This window comes from Lolium rigidum, chromosome 2 (assembly GCF_022539505.1).
Source record: "Lolium rigidum isolate FL_2022 chromosome 2, APGP_CSIRO_Lrig_0.1, whole genome shotgun sequence".
NCBI classification, from domain to species: domain Eukaryota; kingdom Viridiplantae; phylum Streptophyta; class Magnoliopsida; order Poales; family Poaceae; genus Lolium; species Lolium rigidum.
The window spans coordinates 130,756,323-130,779,342 of record NC_061509.1 but is presented as its reverse complement, the minus strand read 5'-3'; the positions used below and the strand labels follow the sequence as shown (position 1 = coordinate 130,779,342).

The 23,020-nt window shown below is 46.9% G+C and overlaps 2 protein-coding genes across 2 annotated transcripts; one reads left to right on the top strand and one right to left on the bottom strand.

The window, feature by feature from the left end:
* Window positions 1-12,181: 12,181 nt before the first annotated feature.
* Window positions 12,182-13,340, top strand: LOC124687250 (RING-H2 finger protein ATL74-like). Its single transcript, XM_047221050.1, has one exon. The coding sequence runs from the start codon at window positions 12,365-12,367 to the stop codon at window positions 13,034-13,036; it is 672 nt and encodes a 223-aa protein (XP_047077006.1). The 5' UTR covers window positions 12,182-12,364; the 3' UTR covers window positions 13,037-13,340.
* Window positions 13,341-20,081: 6,741 nt separating this feature from the next.
* On the bottom strand, window positions 20,082-22,519 carry LOC124687249 (cytochrome b-c1 complex subunit 6-like). The gene is made up of 5 exons (XM_047221049.1): window positions 22,425-22,519; window positions 22,267-22,310; window positions 21,114-21,198; window positions 20,523-20,612; window positions 20,082-20,385 (listed from the first exon to the last, which is right to left on the bottom strand). Coding segments are annotated over exons 2-5 (210 nt in total). The 5' UTR covers window positions 22,269-22,310; window positions 22,425-22,519; the 3' UTR covers window positions 20,082-20,352.
* Window positions 22,520-23,020: the final 501 nt, after the last annotated feature.

Here is a 23,020-nt window from a genome sequence, read left to right as displayed (position 1 = left end):
CCGCCTCGCCGCCGGTCTATATTATCCCTCCTCCCCCGCCTCATTGGTACAAAAACCTTAGAAAATAGCACAATGTTTGATTCGTGGGACGAGGCGGCGCTAGAGACGGCCGTAGAAGTCGTGGAGGCGAACCCGCAGCTTGCAGAGTACGAGGTGTGGGAGGAGGCGGTGCTAGCGGCGACCGTAGATGCCTTTGTCGCGGACGAGCGGCGGGGCCAGGAGACGGAGCGGCGGGAGCGCGAGGAGGCACGGCGGCGGCTGGAGGCGCGGCGGGAGGCGGAGCGGCAGCGCCGGTGGGAGGTGCGCCAGCAGCAGGGGTGGGAGCAGCTTGCGCTGTGGCGGTTGATGCGGGAGGAGGAGCAGCGTCAGGATGAAGTCTACGAGCGGCGGCGTTTGGCGGAGATGCAGCTCCGGCTACGAGCCAGGAGTTGGATCACCGTCGGCGGCGGGAGGAGCTGGAGCAGTAGCTGCGTCAGGAGGCGGTGGTCGCGGATAGATCCGCCTACTTGACGTTCGTGGCGGAGAGAGCAGCGGGGGATCGACGACTGAGGAGCAGGGGAGAGAGCTAGCGGAGAGAGCTGTGGGCGATCGTCCACCTCCACAGAACCGGGTGACCAGTAGGTAGTAGGCTAGAGATAAGCAGTTTTCACATGTTATCCGGGGTCGAGGAGTGAATAATGTTTTACTCGGATTACCCGAAAATATTATTCATTCCTCGATCTGAATGACATTAAAATGAAACTACAAGTATAAATATTTAGTTTATGTAAAAGAACTCCTATCGGGCCGCCGGTTTGGGGGCGCCGGTATGGGAACAGCTCCCCCAAATAGAGGATGCAGTGCCGGCGTCCCCCATACGGAAGTGTCGGCGCCTCTGCCGGCGGCTATTTGGGGAGCGCCGGTGGAGATGCTCTAACACACAACTATTTTTTATATTGAAGTCTTCTAACATCAAAATTATGCTATCTGTTCAACAATCAAGATATAGTTCGTTATTTGTTTCCATCATAAGAAGTAGAAATAGTTCATTTCAAGACACTGTTTTGCAAAGGGAAAGCTAAATATGAGTGAAAGCCAAGGGAGCCTATGTCTCTGAATAAATAGACACATCAGTTCCATAATTGTTTTGCTTTCATGCTGTTCGATCTCAATTTTTTTAATGGATCGCATGTTCATGGAGGTTGTTGTTTTCCCCTGTATATTTTTTCTTGTTCAGATGTAGCATAACTTCTAAGCATGTGGACCAACCTCCATTATACAACTGCTGACCGTGCCTCCATTTCTTCTCCTTTTGGAAGAATAATTTTTTCTAATGTGTACACGTGAACTGCAATAATCAATATGCCACAAGAAATGCATATACCTCAGATATTGTGATAACATAAAGAACAAGATAGATAGAAATGGTATGGTGGAAATTACCTTTATTGGAGCTAGATCAGCATGCCAACTGCGAGTTCCAAGAAAGAAGAAATTGTGGAATCCAGTGAAGATGTGATAACTGATCAATGATTGTTAGTAGGATGCTATTGCAAGTCTCTTGCCCAAATCATTACTAGATTCGCCGAACTGTAGATAATATCAAATGCTTTGCTGGTACAGAAACTGTGTTTCACTAATGACAGTAGCAAATAAATGAACTCACGTTTTCACTTCAGACAGAGGCATTCTTGTAGTACTTGCAGCCTTTTCCTTCTTTTCCACTTCTAATGTTTTTTCTCTCTTTCAGGAATCATGGTTGCATAAGAATATAACTTGTTTGCTTATTCCATTATGATTTTGGCATCACCTGGATAGTCCAATTAGTTGCAAAGCTGTGAAGTGTGGTGTGCATGACGTGTTGTTGCTCACCACATATGCCATGTGGTGTGAGCATGGTGTGTTGTTATTGTGCATGTGCATGTGAATTTGCCTATCACTTTCCCGTCTCAGTTATCTGCACACTGCCGATCAGTATCTGGATCCTGCACTGACTGGTGTAATTTTATCTTTGCTTCCTGGGTTACCTCTGGACCTGATGATATCCTCCTATTTGGATAGATAGCGCACCCGACGAACCGTAGGCCCGAGCCTTTTCAGCTCGGTTATATGGGCTACACTGTGTAGCATAAAGTAGGGACTTGAGATAACGGTCTTGTGACAGCTTGGAAAGATCATGACTTCCACCTAGATCTCAACAGCTTCATCACTGAATAGGTTTTAGTGCAGTGTGCTTGTGACTGACATTCTGTGAGCTTACTGAATATACATGGTAAGACATGTGCAATGATCATTTTATGAGAAACTGGATCGATTCCTTTTGTATTTGTATTTTAACATTACCTGACATTAGAAGCAAAGGCCATATGCATCGCTCGATGCAGAGGCTGGGGCATATCCCCTTTTTGAAAAAAAACATTAGAAGCAAGGCTATTAGGCTCATGCGCAGTTATCGGATAACTGGTTTTGCTTAAGTGATTTTCTTGAGAAAACGAAGAGGTGAATCTTCAAGTTGTCCTTAAGGCTTAGCCACCTGAGACCTCTTTTATGTTTAATAAGCAATGTTAAAGAGTGCAAAACAGTTCCCTTGATGCAATGCCATGAGTAAATTTCTGGTGCCTTGTGGGAGTAAGTTTTCTTTGAAAGGTTGCAACCTCTTTGAAGTTTGAACACATTAAACCAGCAAACCATCGCTCTGTTGTTTCATCGGTTGCCGTCAACTTTTAAGGTTCAAAGTCTATAATCCCTGACTCACTAGAAACCACCCATTTAACCAGTGCTTTGTCAAGTAGGATTGCAGTTGATGGCCTGAGCACAACCAAAACGACACATCAGGGGCTGCCGGCGCTGATTGGCTCGCTCAGGTGCACTCAGAGCGGACGGCTGAGCATATTCCAGTATGATTCATGAGTGCTAAGTAGTTGTTTTATTAGCTTCATCGTTGTGCTGAAATGTGCGCATCTATCAATACTTTAAGGCCTTCATGATTGTTCCAGAAGATATGATTTATTACAGACAGGGGTGAGTGTTGGTGTCAAAACTAGTGAATGTTCAGAATGAGAGATTGCTCGGATCTTTCGTGCGATCTCAACCTTGCCAACTATCATCTTGGCAAAAATCAAGGCTGAGCCAGCAAATTGGGCCATTGCGGGCGCTAAGCATTGGGAGAGCTTCTTGCCACGAGATTAATCACGGTTGTAATACTTTTTATGTCCGTCTTTTCTCCTCATGTTGTGACTCTCTCTTAATTGATGGAATGACAAGTGTTGTGCCGCTGTTCCAAAAGTGTCTAGTGAATGTTAGCTCATTATTTCACTCACTCTGTATTTTCCTTTAGGGAGAACCCACAGTCAATACAGGATGATCCTGCTTGGAGAGAAATTTAGAGTAAATTCCTTTTTTTTTACCCTCTAGTTTCACATTTGTGACAATAATTACCCCATTTCACAAAAAGTCTTCCAGCTTACCCCATTTAGCAGAACCTGTACCAACTTTTACCCCATTTAATGGTTTACCATGTTTTTTAGCTGGACCAGGTTATCGTGCACTATGTGTCTTTTAACATTGGAGGTATATTTTGAACCTAGCATATTTTATCCTTTACAATATTTCCCTCATAGTCCTCTCCCATTTTGTTACGTCACCGTACCGCACAACGCGTCCTCTCTCGTCGGTCGCTGCCGTAGCTTGACCAGTTTTCTTGCCCTCATCTCCTAGCTGCTCCTACCATTACTTGCATCAACCGATTGGCTGAAACCTAGAGAGAAGCTAGCCCATGCAAATGCCGGGTGTGCTATTATGTACTGAACAAGAAAAGTTGCCTGTATTAAGAGTACAACCAACATATACGCTACATCAATATGTAGACTACAACTAAAGAACTAGAATGATGAAGCTAAATATTAGTCTTATTTAGTTGTCCCCAGCCAGCAGAACAAGACTGAGGTGCTACGCTCCGTCGACCTGCTCCTGGAAGGTACCAAGATGCTGGGGCGCCCTCGTGTGGTGGATGAGGAGTCGCTGGCGGTCCCGGACGGCCCAGTGAGGATGCTCTTCCACACGCACGCCCCTGACAAGATCCCTTCCTCGATACTGTTGTTCATCAACATGCAAGGCTTTCGCCTCGGGGTGTCTGTGGAGTGCTCCAAAGCCAGTGCTAGCGAGTTGTCCAAGCCCCCTCCCCCAGGCCCGAGTAACGGGGAGGATGACCAAGAAGATGAGGACACCGAAGATCAGAGCCGCTCTGCCCCTCACTGGAAAAGGAGCAACCTGAAGCGCAAGGATAAGGGACCAATGGTTGATGTTACGAGCAACAAGGCGGGTGGCGCCGAAGCTGGCAAGGATGGGTCGGCGGACAAGAGTCCGCCACCGACAGAGCAGCTGCAGAAGCCCCTCCCCTTCCAGCCGCAGGTGTTTCCCTCCAAGAAACCTGGCTCCAAGTCTTCGGTGGGGAGCAGCAGCGTCCCTATCCCCTCGATCAAAGACCACTCAGCCACAAAACCGGCCTCTGCCCCACCCAAGTCCATCCTGAAGCCGATTCCGTTCAACCAGTATGGCTCTAACCTGACTGAATCGGAGCTGTTCCCCAATGCTAAGAAGTGCCTCTCTCCAGTCCCACAAGATGAAGAACCACCGTCGGAGAACCTGGCCCAAACCTCCAGCGAGTCAAAATCAGAGGAGCCCATCTCTCCAACCATCCTTAAGCGTCAGAGGCTGTCGGAGGAGGACAGGGAGGAGGTGGGTTGGGAGAGCCCGGAGGACTGGGAAGCTGATCAGGAGACGCTTGCGGAGAAGATCGCCAAGCTCAAGCGCAAGCAGGATGGCGAGGTGGACAACCCACCATCCCGCAACAAGAAGAAACCTGGCGTCAAGCCCACGCGTGCCGCAGTGACTTCTTCGCCAGTCACTACGACGCGCCGCAGCACCAGGGGCAAAGGGGCGAGCTCGGAGCATGTGCTGGTTACAGCCTCCAAGCGGGCGGCAGAAAAAGATCAAGGTACGCCTTCTGCGCCATCTGCCCCTGATGCTTTCTTGGTTCTTCCTTCGGTTTCGGACACACATCTCTGGGGAGTTGCACGGGATGCGGGTTTGGGGTTGGATCCCTCTGCTGGTTCGCTTTCCCCTTTGTTATCCCTTGTTCGTGCGAAGGAACTTGCCCAAGCTAGGATCACCGAGGCTATCGTGAAGGCCAAGCTGAAGGAGGAAGAAGTGCAGAAACAAAAACTCGCAGAAGGCGTGGCCAATCCAGCAAGTGCTGCGCAGGATCTGGCCACGGACGACTCCTCAAACATGGCTGGGGCTGATCCAGAGCGGATCACGCTCGCAGAGATCGCGCGTGCCTCAAGAGGCCCCAGGAGGAAGAAAGAGGTGACGTTCACGGGCCCCCGGCCCAATCTGAGGGATACTCCAGCTCGCCAAGCACGAGCTTCTGCGGGGGTTGCCAAATGAAGGCCCTTGGTTGGAATTTCCGGGGATTTGGTCGGAGTGGCCGAAAAACCCAGCTTAAAGAATACATTAGAAAGGAAAGGATCGATATTATCTTCCTACAGGAAACTATGCGCCAGGACTTTACAGATCAGGAACTGCGTAATTTGGTGGAAGGGGAACAATTTGTGTGGCATTGGGCTCCTGCCAATGGTCGATCAGGGGGCATGCTGATGGGGATCAGAGATAGTATGTTCGAGGTGGGCGCGCTGGCTCAGGGTGAGTTCTTCCTCAGCGCCAAGCTTTTCCATAGACCGACCAAGTCCAAATGTGAATTTATTGGGGTCTATGGGCCAACAGATCATTCCCGCTCTGCTTCTTTCCTCCAAGAGTTGGAAGGAAGGGTGGATAATAGTCAATTCCCGATCATGTTGATGGGGGATTTCAACCTGATTCGGGGAGCCCAAGACAAGAACAATTGCAATATCAACTGGGCGTTGGTGAACCTTTTCAATGATGCGATCGCCAGATGGGCCTTGCTAGAAGTGGTAAGAACGGGTGCTGCCTACACTTGGACTAATAAGCAAACAAACCCGGTGAGGAGTGTCCTGGACCGTGCGTTTGTCTCCCCAGAGTGGGAACTTCGTTTCCCTTTGGCACGCCTAACCGCTGAAACCAGGATCGGTTCGGACCATACGCCGCTGATTCTGGATTCAGGGGAGAATGCGCCTCGTAGGACGGCCAGGTTTGCATTTGAGAACGGCTGGCTCGCGGTGCCAGGTTTTTCGGAGAAGGTGAAGCTGTGGTGGGCGGAGTTGCTCGCCACCAATACGAATCCTAGGGATCCTATCGACATGTGGCATCGGCAGGCCAGTGGGCTGCGCCAGGCGTTGAAGGGCTGGAGTGCCAACCTGGGAAAGGAGCGAAGGGTGATCAAGGAGGAGGTCCTAGCCCGCATTCAAAGTTTGGATAGAATTGCTGACGAGCAGGGTTTGGATGAAGGGGGTTGGGCGTTGCGTTACCACTTGGAGGACCAACTGATCCAGTTTTTCAGTGAGGAAGAGGAATATTGGAGACAAAGGGGGAAATTGAAATGGACCCTCCAAGGGGATGCAAATACCAAATATTTACATGCTGTGGCCAACGGCAGAAGGCGCCGGTGCCACATCTCTAGCCTGAGAACAGAGGATGGGGTTATTACTGATCAGCAGGCGATCACGCAACACGTGTATGACTTCTACCGAGCTTTGATGGGGGCTGAGGAGCCAAAAATGCTGTGTCTACGGCAAGATTTCCGGGCAGCAGGGACCAGGGTCACGGAGCAGGAGAATGAGGCGTTGCTTCGTTCCTTTTCCATGGAGGAAGCTGGAACAAGTGCTCAAGGACACCAAAGCCGACACAGCCCCAGGCCCAGATGGCTTCTCCGTGAGCTTCTTCAAACACTTCTGGCCTGGACTCAGAGGGTTGGTCCTACAGATTGTTAACGGTTTTGCCCTGGGAACGGTGGATGTTGCCAGATTGAATTATGGAGTTCTGTCTCTTATCCCAAAGGTAGTGGGAGCAAGACTCGATTAAGCGAGTACCGCCCGATTGCGCCGATCAATGTAATCTTCAAGCTTGTGGCGAAGGCGTATGCTACAAGACTCTCTCCTGTAGCGCACGGGATTGTATCCCAAACCCGGATCTGCGTTCATTAAAGGAAGATTCATTCATGATGGAGCCCTTGCGCTCCATGAGATCCTTCATGAGATCACCGGCAAGAATTTGCGAGGCTATAGTGCTGAAACTCGGACTTCGAGAAGGCCTACGATAGGGTGAATCGGGACTTCTGAAGGAAGTGCTCCTTAGGAAAGGCTTTAGTGGGGCCTACATGCATAGAATCTTGCGAGCTGGTTAGTGGTGGCCGGACTGCCATTTCGATTAATGGAGAGATTGGCCCATTCTTTCGTAATAAGCGTGGAGTAAGGCGGGGGACCCAATTTCCCCGTTACTCTTTGATCCGGTGGCGGATGCGCTTGATGGAATGCTCACCGGGGCAAAGGAAGCTGGTCACTTTGCGGGGTTGTTCCTCATCCGATTGAGGGGGAGTGTCCCACCTCCGATACGCGGATGACACCATCATCCTCATTCGGAACACGCCGTTGGGCATCACGAACCCGAAATTCCTTCTCATCTGCTTTGAGCTGCTCTCCGGCATGAAGATTAACTTTCACAAGAGTGAAGTACTGGTGCTGGGGGCGCCACATGCTGAACAGGCCAGGGTGGCCAACCTGCTGAATTGTACACAGGGCACCCTTCCCTTCAAATACCTCGGCTTCCCGTTGTGTGATCGCAGAGTTACTATGGCTGAGATGGAGCCATTGGTGAACGCAGTGGCTCTTAAGATGGAACCCTGGCAGGGCAGGTTTTTGTCGTCCGCCGCCCGCCTAACTCTAATCAACGCTTGTCTGTCAAACCTCCCGATCTACTCCATGGGATTGTTCCTGCTTTCGGATGGTACACATGATGGTTTTGACAGACACAGATGCAGATTTTTCTGGGAAGGACAAGGAAACAAGAGGAAATACCACATGGTGGCCTGGGAGGACATCTGTAAACCCAAGGCCCAAGGTGGACTTGGCGTTATAAACACTAAACTTTTGAATCTCGCCCTTATGACAAAATGGATCCGGAGAATGCTCACGGAAGATGACAACGAAGCTGCTCTGGCTGCAGCTGCTTAAGGCCAAATACCCCGTGGACCAGTTCTTCTCGTCTTCAGCGGTGGGAGGTTCGCCCTTCTGGCACAGTTTACACAAACTTAAGGTTGTCTTCAAACAGGGTGCGAGATTCTTCCCTGGTAGCAGCTCTGATGTCCGGTTCTGGACTGATCACTGGACTGGGGAAGACACCCTCAGTGTGAGGTACCCTAGGCTGTTCCAAATTTGTGCGGATCCAGAGATCACAATTGAGCGTGCCTATGAAGGTGACGGTTGGCGCATCTTCTTTAGGCGCTCTTTTGGTCAGGAAGAAACCACCCTTTGGTTACAACTGGTTCAGGAATTAGAGGACGTGGTTCCGTCGGAAGGAGGAGACAAAGTGCTCTGGAAACTGGAAGCCGCTGGCCGTTTCTCGGTCAAGTCCCTCTACAACTCTTTGGTGCAGGGTCCAGTGTCGCCGTTGAGCTTGGCGATTTGGAAAGATAGGATTCCCACAAAAATTAAAATTTTCTTGTGGCAGTTGTCCAGAGGCCACCTACCCTCCAATGACCAGATCCTTAAGCGCAGAGGTCCCTCCGATGGGCTGTGTGCTCTGTGTGGGCTCCCCGAAAACGTTAATCACATCTTCTTCCAATGCGTCTTGGCGCAATTTGTCTGGGCTGGAGTTAGGGACATGCTCGGAGTGACATGGAACCCCTCCTGTGTTACCACCTGGGAAAGCAGTATTCAAAACTTGAATATCAAGTCTAAACGCATTCTGCGAGTTCTTTTCGCGGCAATCTGCTGGGCGCTTTGGAAAATCCGAAATAAATTCACAATCGAAGCTGTTTTTCCCAAACAACCAGCAAACTGTTTTTTTCTAACCAGACTTAACTTGCAGCTATGGCGACCTCTCCAAAGGGACAAGGACGAACCACTGTTGACCCAGCTGGAGGCAATGCTTAAAGCTCTCTTTGATCAGACCTGTGCCCCACATCCACCTCAACCTCGCCAGCCAAGCAGGCCTACTTAGCTGTTCGCTTTTTATCGTCCTGGGTTGTAATATGCTACTTTCGTGGCCAGTGTGGCCTGAATCTTCCGTCCTATGTGTTATGTGGGGTGTACCCTAAACTTTGTACCTGTTTGCGCCTCAGGGCTTTATTAATTTAAAGTCGGGCACTTTGTGCCTTCGGTCTAAAAAAAAAAAAAAAAAAGCAGAACAAGACTGCGTTGGGGTAGTTGCCAACACAACTATTGCGGCAACGTTTGGTTGCACAATCCGATAACGAGTTTGTTATTTTACCAATGGACGGGAGCACAATGCCAGTGCCGTAGAGTGGTACTAATAGCCTAATAGGAAGACTATAATACCAAGGATTGCATGAGAGAGAGAGAGCACAACACGATGTGAACGTGTAAAACTGACTAAAAGGGGTAAAAACTGACACAAGTTTCACTAAATGGGGTAAATGAGAAGAATTTCTGTTAGATGGGGTAATTACCGTCACAAAAGTCAAACTAAGAGGTAAAAAATGTAATTCACTCAGAAATTTAAGACGCTCCCAAACTATAGATAGTTTATTGCTTGTGATCCGACAGTTGACATAAATGTAGTACTTAGGTTATTGTAGATTTTGTAGTATCATACACTTTCGAATGGTAATATCATATTTCTTGTTTTCATTAAACCAAAGGAGATATATGGGGTGTCGTTAGTAACGTGGTCGCAACAAAGATTAGTAGGGGTGTACGCTGTCTTATAGAGATCATTGTACACTGATATAATTGACACTTCGATATCTTTTGAATAGGTTTAGTGGCCTTGATAGAGCGCGGCCTAGACCTATGTTACAAAGGCGGCGAGGGAAGTTAAATTGAAGGCTCGAGTCGTGCAATACTCCAAATTTCTCTTCCTCAATGTTGGTTCGATCCGTATAGAAAATCCTAGGCTCCTGAGTAAATCATGGAGTTCTGATGTCATCCACTTGATTTCATTCAAGTGTGTCTGAACTCTGAACAGAGTACATGTCGATGGGAGGGATTTATTGGATTGGAGTATTGGGCAAAAGACCAAGGCTATCGTTAGTGGTGGTATGTAGGAGTGGTATAATGGTAAAGATTGGTTCACTGGTGCATCATGGACTAAGGGAAGAGGATGTCTATAGCCAATGACGAAGCAAGCCCTCTCATCCATCCACCGAAGTGAACTTCCTTCATCTTGGGCAGTCCTTTGATCATCTCTTATCTTTCTGGTTTGTTGATCATCGATAGTAAATTAGACTTTTGTTGACTTGGGTCATTTTCTATGTAGGATTAAGGGCCTGTTTGATTTGTAGGATCCTTAGAACACGGGAATAGGAAAAACGCAGGATTAGAATGTTGAATTCTATAGGATTTGGAACCTACAGAAAATAATAGTGTTTGACTCACACGAAAAACAAAGGAATTGTAGCATGAGGTTTGAGTGGATGAAATTTTTTTCTCCAAAGCATAGTGTAAGGCAATCTTATAGGAAAAAATCATATGCATTACTAAGAATTCCAATCATGCAAATCAAATAGCGTACATAGAAAAAAAATATCATAAGAATGAAAATCCTACAAACTTCCTATGCCAATCCTTTGAATCAAACGAAGCACTAAGTAGAACTTGGTCGAATTAACTATTCCCACAACAATTTTTTTAGTTTTTAGGTTCTTGTGCTCCTAAACAAATACTAGCTTTCCAGGCTCAGTGAATGTCATATTAGTAAGATAGTAGTGACCCATTAACTAAATTATATTCTTCTGATGAATTGTTGGTAGCATAATCACCACTTTAGAAGGTTCTAGTTATTCCTTTCTGTAGATGATCAGGATTATAAGTGTATCTTACCTATAGAGAGGCAATGATGCACCTTTAAGAGAGCTACCATTTAGAGCATAGGAAATTCTACCTCAAGTCGAAGTATAGGTCATTTTTTCAGACATTTACATTGCCTTCAAGATGATTCTTTGAACTCTCTGAATATATGCCGTCTTGAATAATATACTCCCATCCGTTCGAAAAAGAAGATCTACATTTATTGTAAAAAATCAACCTCTTGTAAGTTCGACCAAAGATAAAGATATGAATATCTACAATATCAAATCAATAATACAGTAGATCAGGCCATCTTAGAATATATTTTAATAGTTTATTTATACAATATTATTTATGCTTATATTTTTTCTATAAAACTATGATTCCAACTTATAATTGGTAACCAATGACGGTGAGACATCTCCCAAGAAATTAAAATGGCTAGAGTGGTAATTTTAACTTGTTACAACACATTACACAAAGTCGAAATATATCTCACGCCGAATAAATCTAATAGTATAAATTTGGTGTTGTAGACGCTGGTAGTTTTCTGAAGTCATTGTGAAATCTAAAATGTTTAGCTTGCTTAGGTTCTAGTAAAATGGAGGGAGTAGTTAGTATATCCCGTTGAAATTTGGACATCAACAACATCACAAGTACCATCAACGTCCCTGTGAAAGCTAGTACCCTCTCCAATCCATACTATTTCTTGCTAATTTAGTACAAAGTTATACTAAATCAGCGACAAGTAATATGGATGGAGGGAGTACTACATTTTATTAGCCGCATTCAGGATTCAGATCCAGTGCACTAGGAGGATCGGAATCAGATCAGTTTCACCAGCTTTGTGCGGTGCCACCTTGTAAGGCTGAAAACCATGCCTATCTGCTCTGTTGGCTGGACCAGACGATGTTTGACCCGAGTCCACTAGGCCACAGCACTAAGCTATCTAGCAGAGGTCAAAGATGCAGGCTCCCCCACACAACCACAAGGCTTTTGACGTAAAGGACAAATAATTCAGTGTCTTCTCCTTTTCTAATCCACTCCTGGCTGCACTTCATTAGGTGCATTATCGAACTTTATAGTAATAATGATCATGCAGACAGGATCTGGTGCTGCTAGCTAGCTAAGCTAAGCTAGTGCCCCTCTGCTCCTCAGAAAGCCACTACTGTTAATCACACAAGTCACAGCTTCAGTGCTCCACTCGTTAATTGCCTACAGTTAGAATTGCAGCCTATATATACAACTTCTGGTTCAGAGTAGCAGAAACTTACTACTACACTCACACAGTCACACTTGCGGCTGCATAGTCAACTTGCATCGATCTTACCTGCGTGTGCAACAACAACCAAGAGAGACGAACGGAAGGCATTGACTTGACTTAACCTGCAGAGTGCAGAGAAGTGGAAACCGATCGGCAGGCGAAGGAAAAAGAAAGAAACATGCAGGTTCATGGCGGGAACTTGGCGGTTCAGGGAATGCATCAAGGGTACGTGTACTCGAGGAGGGTGCTGCTGCACGGCCACAGGGAGAGCTACGCCGTGGCCCGACAGGAGGCTCCGGCCGGCGACGGGGCCCCCGTCGCTGGCAGCACCTTCGACGCGAACGTGGTGATGATCCTGGCCGTGCTCCTGTGCGCGTTGATCTGCGCGCTGGGGCTCAACTCGATCGTGCGGTGCGCGCTCCGGTGCTCGAGCACCCGGATGACGCCGGCGGCGGCCGGCAGCCGGGAGCTCGGGTCTGTGGCGCGGCTGGCGCAGGCCGGGGTGCGGCGGAAGGCGCTGCGGGCGATGCCGACGCTGGTGTACTCGGCGGGGCAGGCGCTGGGGCCGAGCCCGGCCCCGGCGTGCGCCATCTGCCTGGCCGACCTGGAGCCCGGGGAGCGCGTCCGGGTGCTGCCCAAATGCAACCATGGCTTCCACGTCCGCTGCGTCGACCGCTGGCTCATGGCCCGCTCCACGTGCCCGACCTGCCGGCAGCCGCTCTTCGGGGAGCCGCAGAAGGCCTCCGGGTGCGCCGAGGCCGTCCACCAGGACGACGGCGGCGCCGCGCCAGTCCGGTCCTTCTTCGTGCCGCTACCGCCGGAAGGCTTGGTCACGCCGTATGATTTTTAGGTCTAAGTAATAGCTGTAGTTACATCTGGGATGGATCATGAAATGTGCATTGTACATGTGCAGCCTCTTCTCCTTTATAGAAAACCAAGATTCAAGTGATAACTTCTGTGTTGCCGGTTTGTACGTGAGTGAGGGATGTCCATGTGATTTCAGGTTTGCCGTGCGATGCTAACAACGGAATACGTTGTAGCTTGTAGTGACACTCAACGGCTCAGATGAATAGATTACTGAAGATCGCAGATGATCCTGATCTTGGGGAAAGCAGGGTTAGTTCCTGATCATCCGGGAAGAGTTCCCTCAATTATTCTCGCGCCAAGTGATGAAGAAAAAGGATGTTGGCACCGAGTCTCAAATAACTTTCCCTCCATATGCCCACTATAAGATGTCATGTCACCTAAAACTAGTGGTTTAGGCTGCAGAATCTAATTTGCACCGGTCTTTTTCTTTTGAGCAGTCTCCATACAAATTACACTCTAGAAATCCGCATGAAGCGAACAATCCACCTAGCTTCCCTAGGCTGGGATCATCGCCGGACCAAAATTCCACAATATAGCAAAGGAAAGCCACCAGAACCGCCAATGCGGGAGAAAGAAACCAAACCAGATTCATATGCCAAGTGAGGTAGGCAGATATGTCAAAAAAAAAGTGAGGTAGGCAGATATGGGCCTCCCCAAACACCAAAGTGACAATAGAAAAGCGCCTTCACCGACGACACCTCATCGATGATGATTCTCCGTATCCTCGAAGCCGCCACCACTAGCCAAGCACAAGCCAGCCTCATAGACGATGTCTCCAAGAGGACACCTCCAAGGAGGGTGCAAGAAGGACCCCTCTGTTCTCACCCGATCCAGTTGACATAATATGAGGTTTTTACCCGGAGAACCACATCTGTGGGGACGGAAAGGCTACCGGGGGGGGGGATGCGATGACATTTCCAAGGTGAGAAAGCATAATTGACAAAACGTATCATACCACGGGATCACTTGATTACAGGTGGTATAATTTTCTATGCGTTGTGTGTTGACCAACTTAAATCTAATTTTTGCTCTTTGCCTTGGTCAGCCTTATATCTTCTATGCTCTATCACAATCTCTCTAGGTGCATACATAATTTTTCACTTAGAATCATACTCACGAGATCTTGATCCTTATGGCTTAACATATAGCTAGAGCTTGGCTTCCTTTAAGTTCCACACAAGAACTTAATCTTATTTAGCTTTTTATTTATTATACCGAATTCGTCTCTTCAAATTGATGATCTTGATGCCAAAACTCAACATGCATCTTTATCTTCATGGCATCCACCCTTGAATCCAACACATAGTCTTTAAACATTACTTATGTAAGATTCCTTCATACGAAACTCAATGAAAACATTAGTTCGTAGAAATTGTCATTAATTTCCAAGATCGGAGAAGTTGGACCGCACTGCCCCCAGCACAATATATGGCTACATCAAGCTCCGCACCTGAGAGTCTAGGGGCAAACCCATGACCTAAACCCTAATCATATATCCATGTGAGGCATGGTCCGATTTTTTTATGTTCTACAAGTGTATCCCAATAGTTTGTTGGTCATACGCCCTAGGGAGCTGCACGGGAGGAGTCAGATATGCTACCATGCATGCGGGCACATTCATGCGTGAAGGCTAGATTCACTTAGTTTCAAGATCGAAGAAGCCGCCAACCGAAAACGTCACCACCCATTAAAAGAATATGGCAGTACACTTGTATAGTCATTATTTACATGGATATGCATATGACCATATTCTAAAGGTATGCATATATACAAGTGAGCGACTCACATTTCTCTGCACATACAATCCAAGATGAAATGGCGAACCACGGTAGATTCGCATTCCAAGCACAGAACATATCACGTGTGAGAGGCTCGACAGGGTTTTACTGCTGCCGTCTGCGTCAACTAATCAGGCGAACTATTAGTGGTAGAAAAGAATGGAGAGATCTTGTGTCAGGTTAGTGCTAGAGGGGCTGTATCACTTTGACTTGTGTCTTTACAGTTGAGAGAGACGGAGCCTCTGCCCAATCGGGACAAGTAATCTTGGGTTTGGAGGATGACACAGCAACCGTCTCGAACTAGGAAACTAATCTACTCCCAAACACTTTTCAGTCATCAAACACAACTCTTCATTCTCAAGCTTTGAGACGAGATATTCACTTACGAGCTAATTAAGCCTGTGAAATTTCCAAGTAGCAACAAGTCAGACTATAATTGGCAGAATAGATTACCCCACAAGTCAGACCCTAATATTTTTTTTGGTGTAAATCGTGAGCTTTATTAATCAACAAACACGGAGTTACAATCAGCAACAATGCTGTGAACTAAAAACTGGGGGCAAACCGTCGGCCAAACCTGTGACGTCCCATTTGTGCAAGCAAATTTGGCACAATTGTGAGCCACACCATTTGCCAAACGACCTACAAAACACAAACTAAAAGAAACAAAATTCAACCTTAACTCGCGAATGTCATCTAAGATAGGAGAGATCGGCGAGCGATCACTACTGCCAAGCTTCCAAATACGAATGATCTCAGAGCAGTCAGTCTCAAAGATCACCCGAGGGAATTGTTTTTCCTCCGCAAACATCACCGCGTCCCGGAGTGCATATGCTTCGATCATCAGGGGATCTGACAGCCCCTGGTACACCTTGCACCATGCGCCAATGAAACCATTACGGTCCCGGGCAACTCCTCCTCCTCCCGCAACTCCAAACTGGACAGCCAAAGCACCATCAGAATTGATCTTGATAATTCCATCAGGTGGTCTCTTCCATTTGCACTCTAATCGGCTCTTAGGAGTTTCCTGCAAGACCGGGGGCAACTCCAAGGACAGGAGCGTGTCCCGTACATACTCCATGGACAAGGTTGGATTAAATCCGCTCTCTCCATGAGTCCATTTATTCCGCGATAGCCAGATCGAGTACATGATTGTGATGATCTTCGGTCTATCCTCCTCAGTGATAAGATTCTCACAGATAATATCTCTAGCCCATGTTTGTGGATGAAGGCGCGGTAATTTCAAACATAAAATTTCCTTTGCCGCATCCCAGAACAACTGAGCATGAGAGCACTCAATCAGTGCATGCATTAGATCCTCAGGAGCAGTTTTGCAGATCCCACAAGTGTTATCATCTCTGACATGGCGCCGGGAGAGAGTCATATAAACAGGCATAAAACCTTTGATAACCCTCCACCAAAAGGTCCGCACTTTGGGAACCACTCTGATCTTCCACAAATTTTTCCACATATCGCCGTCGCCCACCGACGAGGACGTCGTATTCGAGTTGTGAGCCAGCTCTTCTTCGCCATGGAGCACTAGTGCTCGATACGCCGAACGAACCGTGTACATACCCGACTTCTCTTTGGCCCATGCTAGCCTATCATCACCTGCTCGCACTCTCAGCGGAATCTGCAAGATTGCCTCCGCATCGGGCGAAAAAAAGGTAGAATTAACCTTCGCCACATCCCATTGGTGATCGGCTGTAATAAGCTCATCCACAGTCTCAACATCTGTGTCAATCAGCCTCCCCATTGGGCGCATTGTACGTACTTTGGGAATCCAACTATCATTCCAAATGGACACTGTATCTCCAGTTCCGATTCGTTTGATAAGTCCCAACTTTAGAGCTTCTCTGCCGGCCAATATAGCCCGCCACGTCCGCGACGCCGCCCGTGGTGCTGTTGCCTCCATGAAATCACGATCCGGGTAATACCTCCCCTTGAGCACCTGAGCACATAAAGAATCTGGGCTGGTTAATAAGCGCCATCCTTGCTTGCCAAGCAACGCCAAGTTAAATGCGTGCATGTCTCTGAAACCCATGCCGCCCTTCTCCTTTGGCACCGCTAGCTTATCCCATGCAGTCCAGTGCATCGACCGCTTTTCAAGATTACCACTCCACCAGAATCTAGCCATCAATGATACCAACTTATTGCAAGATCCTTTGGAGAGCTCAAAACAGCTCATACTGTATGTAGATTTAGCCTGAATAACTGATTTGATGAGCACCTCCTTTCCCGGGTAGGCTAGAAATTTTTCCGCCCACCCATTCATCTGCCCTCTAGCACTATCTGTGATATACTCGAAGGCTTCGTCCGTGATCCTCCCAACCGCAGTCGGAAGACCCAAATATTTCTCGCAAAAAGCCTCCACTGAAATGTTTAGAACTTGTTTCACTTCCTCCCTTTGTGTCTCAGACGTACAGGGGCTAAAATAGATGGAGCTTTTGCTTCTATTCACTTGCTGGCCAGAAGCTTGGTTGTAAATATTCAGTATTTCATTCAACCTTGTTGCACTAGCTTCACAAGCATTTATAAAAATCAAACTATCATCCGCAAAGAGTAGATGTGTAATCCATGGTGCTCTGTTACATACCCTCATACCCCTGTCGATGTAGCCTTGATTATATACGTTTAGCAGAGCTGAAAGACCTTCCCCACAAAGGAGAAATAGATACGGTGACATCGGATCACCTTGTCGTAAACCTCTTGATGGTGAAAATGAATCAAGCAAATTACCATTCACCTTCACAGAGAACTGCACCGACGTCACACATTGCATAATAAGATTGATTAACCGTGGGGGGAAACCAAGCTTATGCATAATTGCCTGAAGAAAAGGCCACTCGACGCGGTCGTATGCCTTCATCATATCGAGTTTAACCGCGCACAAACCTTTCTTCCCCTTCTTTTTCCTCCTCATTGAGTGTACGCATTCAAACGCCACAAGCGCGTTGTCTGTGATCAAACGCCCCGGCACGAAAGCACTCTGTTCCACACTAATGACCTCTTCCATCACCGGTCTCATACGGTTCGCTATAGTCTTGGTACAAATCTTGTAAAGCACTGTACACAGCGAGATCGGGCGGAATTGTGAGATGGACTGGGGATTCCTCACCTTTGGGATTAGCACAATTGTCGTGTTATTTAGTATCACTGGTAGGTCCCCTCCATTTAAAATACCCAGCACCGCCGCAACCAGATCTTCACGGAGTAGCTCCCAGTGGCGCTGGTAAAAACCGGCCGTAAAACCATCCATCCCTGGCGCCTTGGACGGGTGCATTTGGAACAACGCACACTTAACTTCTTCTTCTGAAAATTCCTCATCAAGAGATACCCTCATATCATTAGATACCCGAGAAGGCACGAGTTCCAGGATATCGTCCATCACAGGCACACCTTGTGACGTGTATAGATGGTGATAGAAGGTCTGAATTTCAGAATTTATCTCCTCTGGACTTTCACACCAAGAACCATCGCTACATTGCAGACTCGTAATAGTATTTGATCTCTTCCTTCTTGCAACCTGAGCATGAAAAAAAGTTGTATTCCGGTCCCCAGACTTCAACCAATTAACTCTAGCCCGCTGTTTGACCCAGATTTCTTCTTGGTACAACACCTCGCTGATACGCTGCATAATCTTGCGTTCTTCAGCTGATGGACCCATCCCTACTGATCTTCTCCTTACCCGGTCCAGCTCTTTTCTTAAATTTGCTAAGCGCCTTTTAAAATTTCCAAACGTAGCTGAACCCCATTTACTAAGGCCATCCTGCATATTCTTGAGAGAGGACAGAAAACCAGGGAGTCCCTGGCCACGGCGCCCTCCTTCCCAGAGCTCCTTCACGATTTTTCCATAATCACCATGCGACTGCCAGACATTTTCATACCTGAACGCCCTTGCACTTCTCCTCAAATCCGGAGTTTGATGTGTACTAAGCTCGGCCACTAACAAACAGTGGTCCGACTCGACCATATTAATATGACGAACTTTGATGATTGGAAACATATGCAAAAGAGTGATATCACCAAAAGCTCGATCGATCCTTGCCTTGACATTGGATGCACCAGATTGCCTATTGTCCCATGTGTACGGGGCTCCCGAGAAGCCTAGGTCCAACAGCGCGCAATCCTCTGTCGCTTCTCTAAAAGCTCTCATTTGCCATTCATCCCGAGCATGCTCACTGTAGTGTTCTGTCCCATACATGGTTTCGTTGAAATCACCCATGCATAGCCACGGTAAACTACGGAGCGAGTGGAGACGCCTAAGAAGCGTCCAACTCAGATGTCTTTTCTCCCGCCTCGACTCACCATAGAAGCCAGTGAATCAGACCCTAATAGTGAAGCGTTCATTTTATAATAAAATGCTTTGTTCAGGAAACGATTCAGGTGCTTCTGTGCGAACAGCTACAAGTATTTACCGGAACAACAGTGGCACATAATATCCGATCTTGGACAGCATGCTCCAACCCAGAAGAATTCTATAATTGTCTGTATTTCATAACGTTTAGAAAGGAATACTCGAAGCACAATGTTGTTCACCTTCTTTCAGACACTGGGAAGTGCAAGATAACGATATGCTCTTCAAACATGAAATGAAAGGTGCCAAAAGCAGTGGCACCACAGAGTGCACACAAAGAGAGGTGCGAAAACAACAACAGGTCCATTCCATCAAGTCAGCCAAAAACAAGCATATGCGATGTATGAAGAAAATCATGGCAGGCACTGGAGATAACTCGTTTAACATTTCGATCAGCCGATATCTTTCACAAGTTGCCTCATGTCAGTCGTCGCCATGGCAAGTTTAGTGGTTGCAAACAGGGCACACACCACACAACACGCACCATGCGAATGAGAACCAATCCGAACTAGACAATTGACAATGGGACTCGGACACCATCAGGCAATGTCAAACTTGATTTTACCCTTTCCAAAAATGTACCAGACAGTTCCATGACGAGGGTTCACATAAACAGAATGAGTTATTTTTACCTGAACACACCTTATAAACAACTAAACAGCATAGCCTGGATGATGCCAATGAAAGCCTATTGCACTGGTGTCGTGAATATGCTGATAGAAGACAGATGAGCATAATTACCACGCATCAAGCACAACCACGTGTGTAAGATCTCTCAGCCACAAGTGGGCATCCATGTTCACGGCACCATTTTACTGTGCTTTTGTTTTCATCTAATTCACAAACCCAGATAGTTGGTTATACGCGCAAAAAATTGCACCACAAAAGCAATAGAAAAGAAATCAATGGCAACATTTAGTCCTCAGTCACGATCCTGGGAATATCTCAACTCAGAACAGAAATATATCCTGAGCCAACAATGCCTTTGGCAGCAACAAAATGTAAACTTGCTGCGGAAAAACTATTGTGCTGAGTTACAGGCAAAACCGCAAAACTTTTTTTTTTACATATAGGAATAGGCACCTGAATTGTCTATAACGCGTGCAAATGATATGATTATTACCACCGTTGAGCAAAAAGTAGCAAGAGAGAACAATGTCCTCGTCACTTTAACCTATCAAAGAGCTTCTCAGCAACCTGTAGGAAAGAAGTAATAACCGTAAGCAACTTAGTTTAGTTCAAGAGCTGGAAGGAACAAAATAATACAGGAACAACTGGCTTCTCGGATGGGCTATGCGCACAAGCAGGAGCACAGCCAGGAAGGGAGCACTCACATGCTTGTCCACGCATTGCCAGTAATCGAAGTATTGGCCAGTACAGTGCTTGTGCCCAGTCTCATCATCTGCAATTCTCTTCACGCAGTCCTGTGCACAGCATAAGTGACATAAGTTTAGGTTCCAGTGGTAACAAAGAACAGGTATTCAAACAAATAGTATACAGCAGCCAAGAAGTATTTCTTAAAATGTTCGGTCAACTGCCAAAACCAAGTTCACTATAAACACAGAACATGTGAAACAGTTGCTGAATAAGAATTGTTTAGAATATAAATTGTAAACACTAGACACGTCCTTCGAACTTGGCCATTTGCTAGTTCAATGGGTCGTCGTACCTAACACGTGAGTACAGATAAAACAGAAACACATTTTTACAGGTAACAGAAAATAAAACTCAAAATTTAAGGCCCTTGAGGATGCACTTGAAGTACACGAAACCTCAGTTAAACACAGCTGGAGATATATCCTAGTAATCATGCTGCTCATTTCTGCGTATAAATATTACAGGATACATAATAACATCTGAGTGCATAGCTGTATATAAAGATCAGAAAGAATTATACATTTGCAACGAATAATACAGCGCATTACCTTATAGAGATACCACTGGCGGACACACTTAGCCTTCGTCTGAGCCTCTAGGAGTGCCTTTGGGTCAGATGCCTCCTCATCCTCCCTGAAATACAATATGAGATAATAGATTATGAACAAAACGACCTGGAACAGTGAAACCCTTCCATTGCATAACTACCACAAATAGGCACTGCTGTAAATCCATAACTATTGCAAAGTGAAATTACCAGGAAATGCTTGATACCCACACATTTTAATAAAACACAATGGCAATATACTAAGTTCTCATACATTAGATCACAAACTTATGTGCCTATCTTATCTGCACAATGTGTCAACCTCCACAGGAGAACGCATGGATGCAAAAAGGAATGTTTAATGTTGATTCATCTATCAAGGCTGATTATACCTATAGGTATCTGCATAACTTGTGAGTACTGAGAAAGGTCAAGGTCATTTGAATCAGCCAATAATCAGCTTGCATAATTTACCAGAGCCAGGATATATCATGTGAGGAAATGCCTAAACTAAAGTTATTACAGAGGACGTTATAGCTTTGTACATATGCAGCATAGTAATTATTTGGTCGGTTTTCACCCCAAAATAAGTTTGTGGGCAGCAGTTAATAGCAGAAGTAGCCATCAAACAATAACGCCTCAACGCACGCTGATACAATAATCTGAGGAAAGTGCTGTGCAACTAGAACCCGCACTGATGGGCCTGCCTAGCCCGAGCGCACAAAATTACAGAACATCAAAAATCAGACAAAACAAGCAGGAATCTTCCTCGACACCCCGAGTGTCAATTTCCCGATTCTTTGCCATGCCTGATGGTTCAGATTTTTGCAAAAAGGCAGGCCATTGGAACCGCTGCACGAGCTAGCACGGAGGCCTCAGCAGCCATGGGCGGTTGGTTGCATTGCATAGAATTCGTAAGACGCATCATGCACCAGAACACCGTCGCTCAATTCCACGGATCCCAGGCGTATAAATAGACAATTCACGAATACAAGTGCCATATAATCCCTAGCTAATTGAATCACGCGATCGGCGGCGGCGTATGGATCCGCACCCACCCCAACGCAGCGATCTGCTCGACCCGCGTGTGACGCCTGCGCCACAAATCAGCGATTGAATACGGCAATAAAAATTGGTTGGATCGGATCACTCACATGCGCGCGACGCTTCCGGTAACCCAACACGATGGCGCTTCCAACTGCAGAAAAGGGCGGCGATTATTAGACCTAAAGAGAACGAGATTGCAAGGCGCCGGGATCGAGTAGAACGAATTTCGGATGGAATCGGATCTGGGAGGAAGACCGTGTGTTACCGGAGGAGGGGACGAGGACGGCGAGGTCGGAGGCGGGCACCGAGAATGAACGGGGGTCGAGGGTTGCAGACTGAACGATGGAGGAGGAGGCGATGAAGAAGCTTCCCGAAGGTCCGGGTGGAGCTGGAGAGCAGGCCGTTGGGCGTTGGGCTTGGTCAGGGCGGCCCAAATAGCTTCTTTTGGGCCATAGTTACGCAGGCCAGTCTAGATATAACTGGGCTTTGTAGATCCTGTTTGGTAAGGCCCAGCGCCCTTTTAACCGCATATTATTTTCTAATATAATAATTCAAATATAGAACAACATACATCAAATAAATTAATGGGCACACTTGGTGTCGGGCGACCAATTTGGAGGGAAAAGCGGTTGCCTGCGCACCATTGTATGGAGGTCGTGCGGCCGTTGGATGCTCTAGACGAGACACGTCTTCCTAAACCCTAAATAGGATTGTCGCTTTCCAAACATTGTTTCCCCCCATGTGTGGACCTAGTGAGAGCCTCTTTCTCCTCTCACTAAACACGCAACCCACTCGGTGGAGAAAAACAATAATATAGCATTGCAATAAAAACTACAACTATTAAGACTATTGAAACAAGAA

Excerpts from the sequence above, each read along its gene's own strand:
- LOC124687249 (XM_047221049.1), bottom strand. Across the intron at positions 20,613-21,113 it reads GCCAGTGGTATCTCTATAAG|GACTGCGTGAAGAGAATTGC; the intron begins GTAATGCGCTGT and ends TGCTGTGCACAG. Across the intron at positions 20,386-20,522 it reads GGCAATGCGTGGACAAGCAT|GTTGCTGAGAAGCTCTTTGA; the intron begins GTGAGTGCTCCC and ends TCTTTCCTACAG.
- LOC124687250 (XM_047221050.1), top strand. The coding sequence starts at position 12,365 with ATGCAGGTTCATGGCGGGAACTTGGCGGTTCAGGGAATGCATCAAGGG.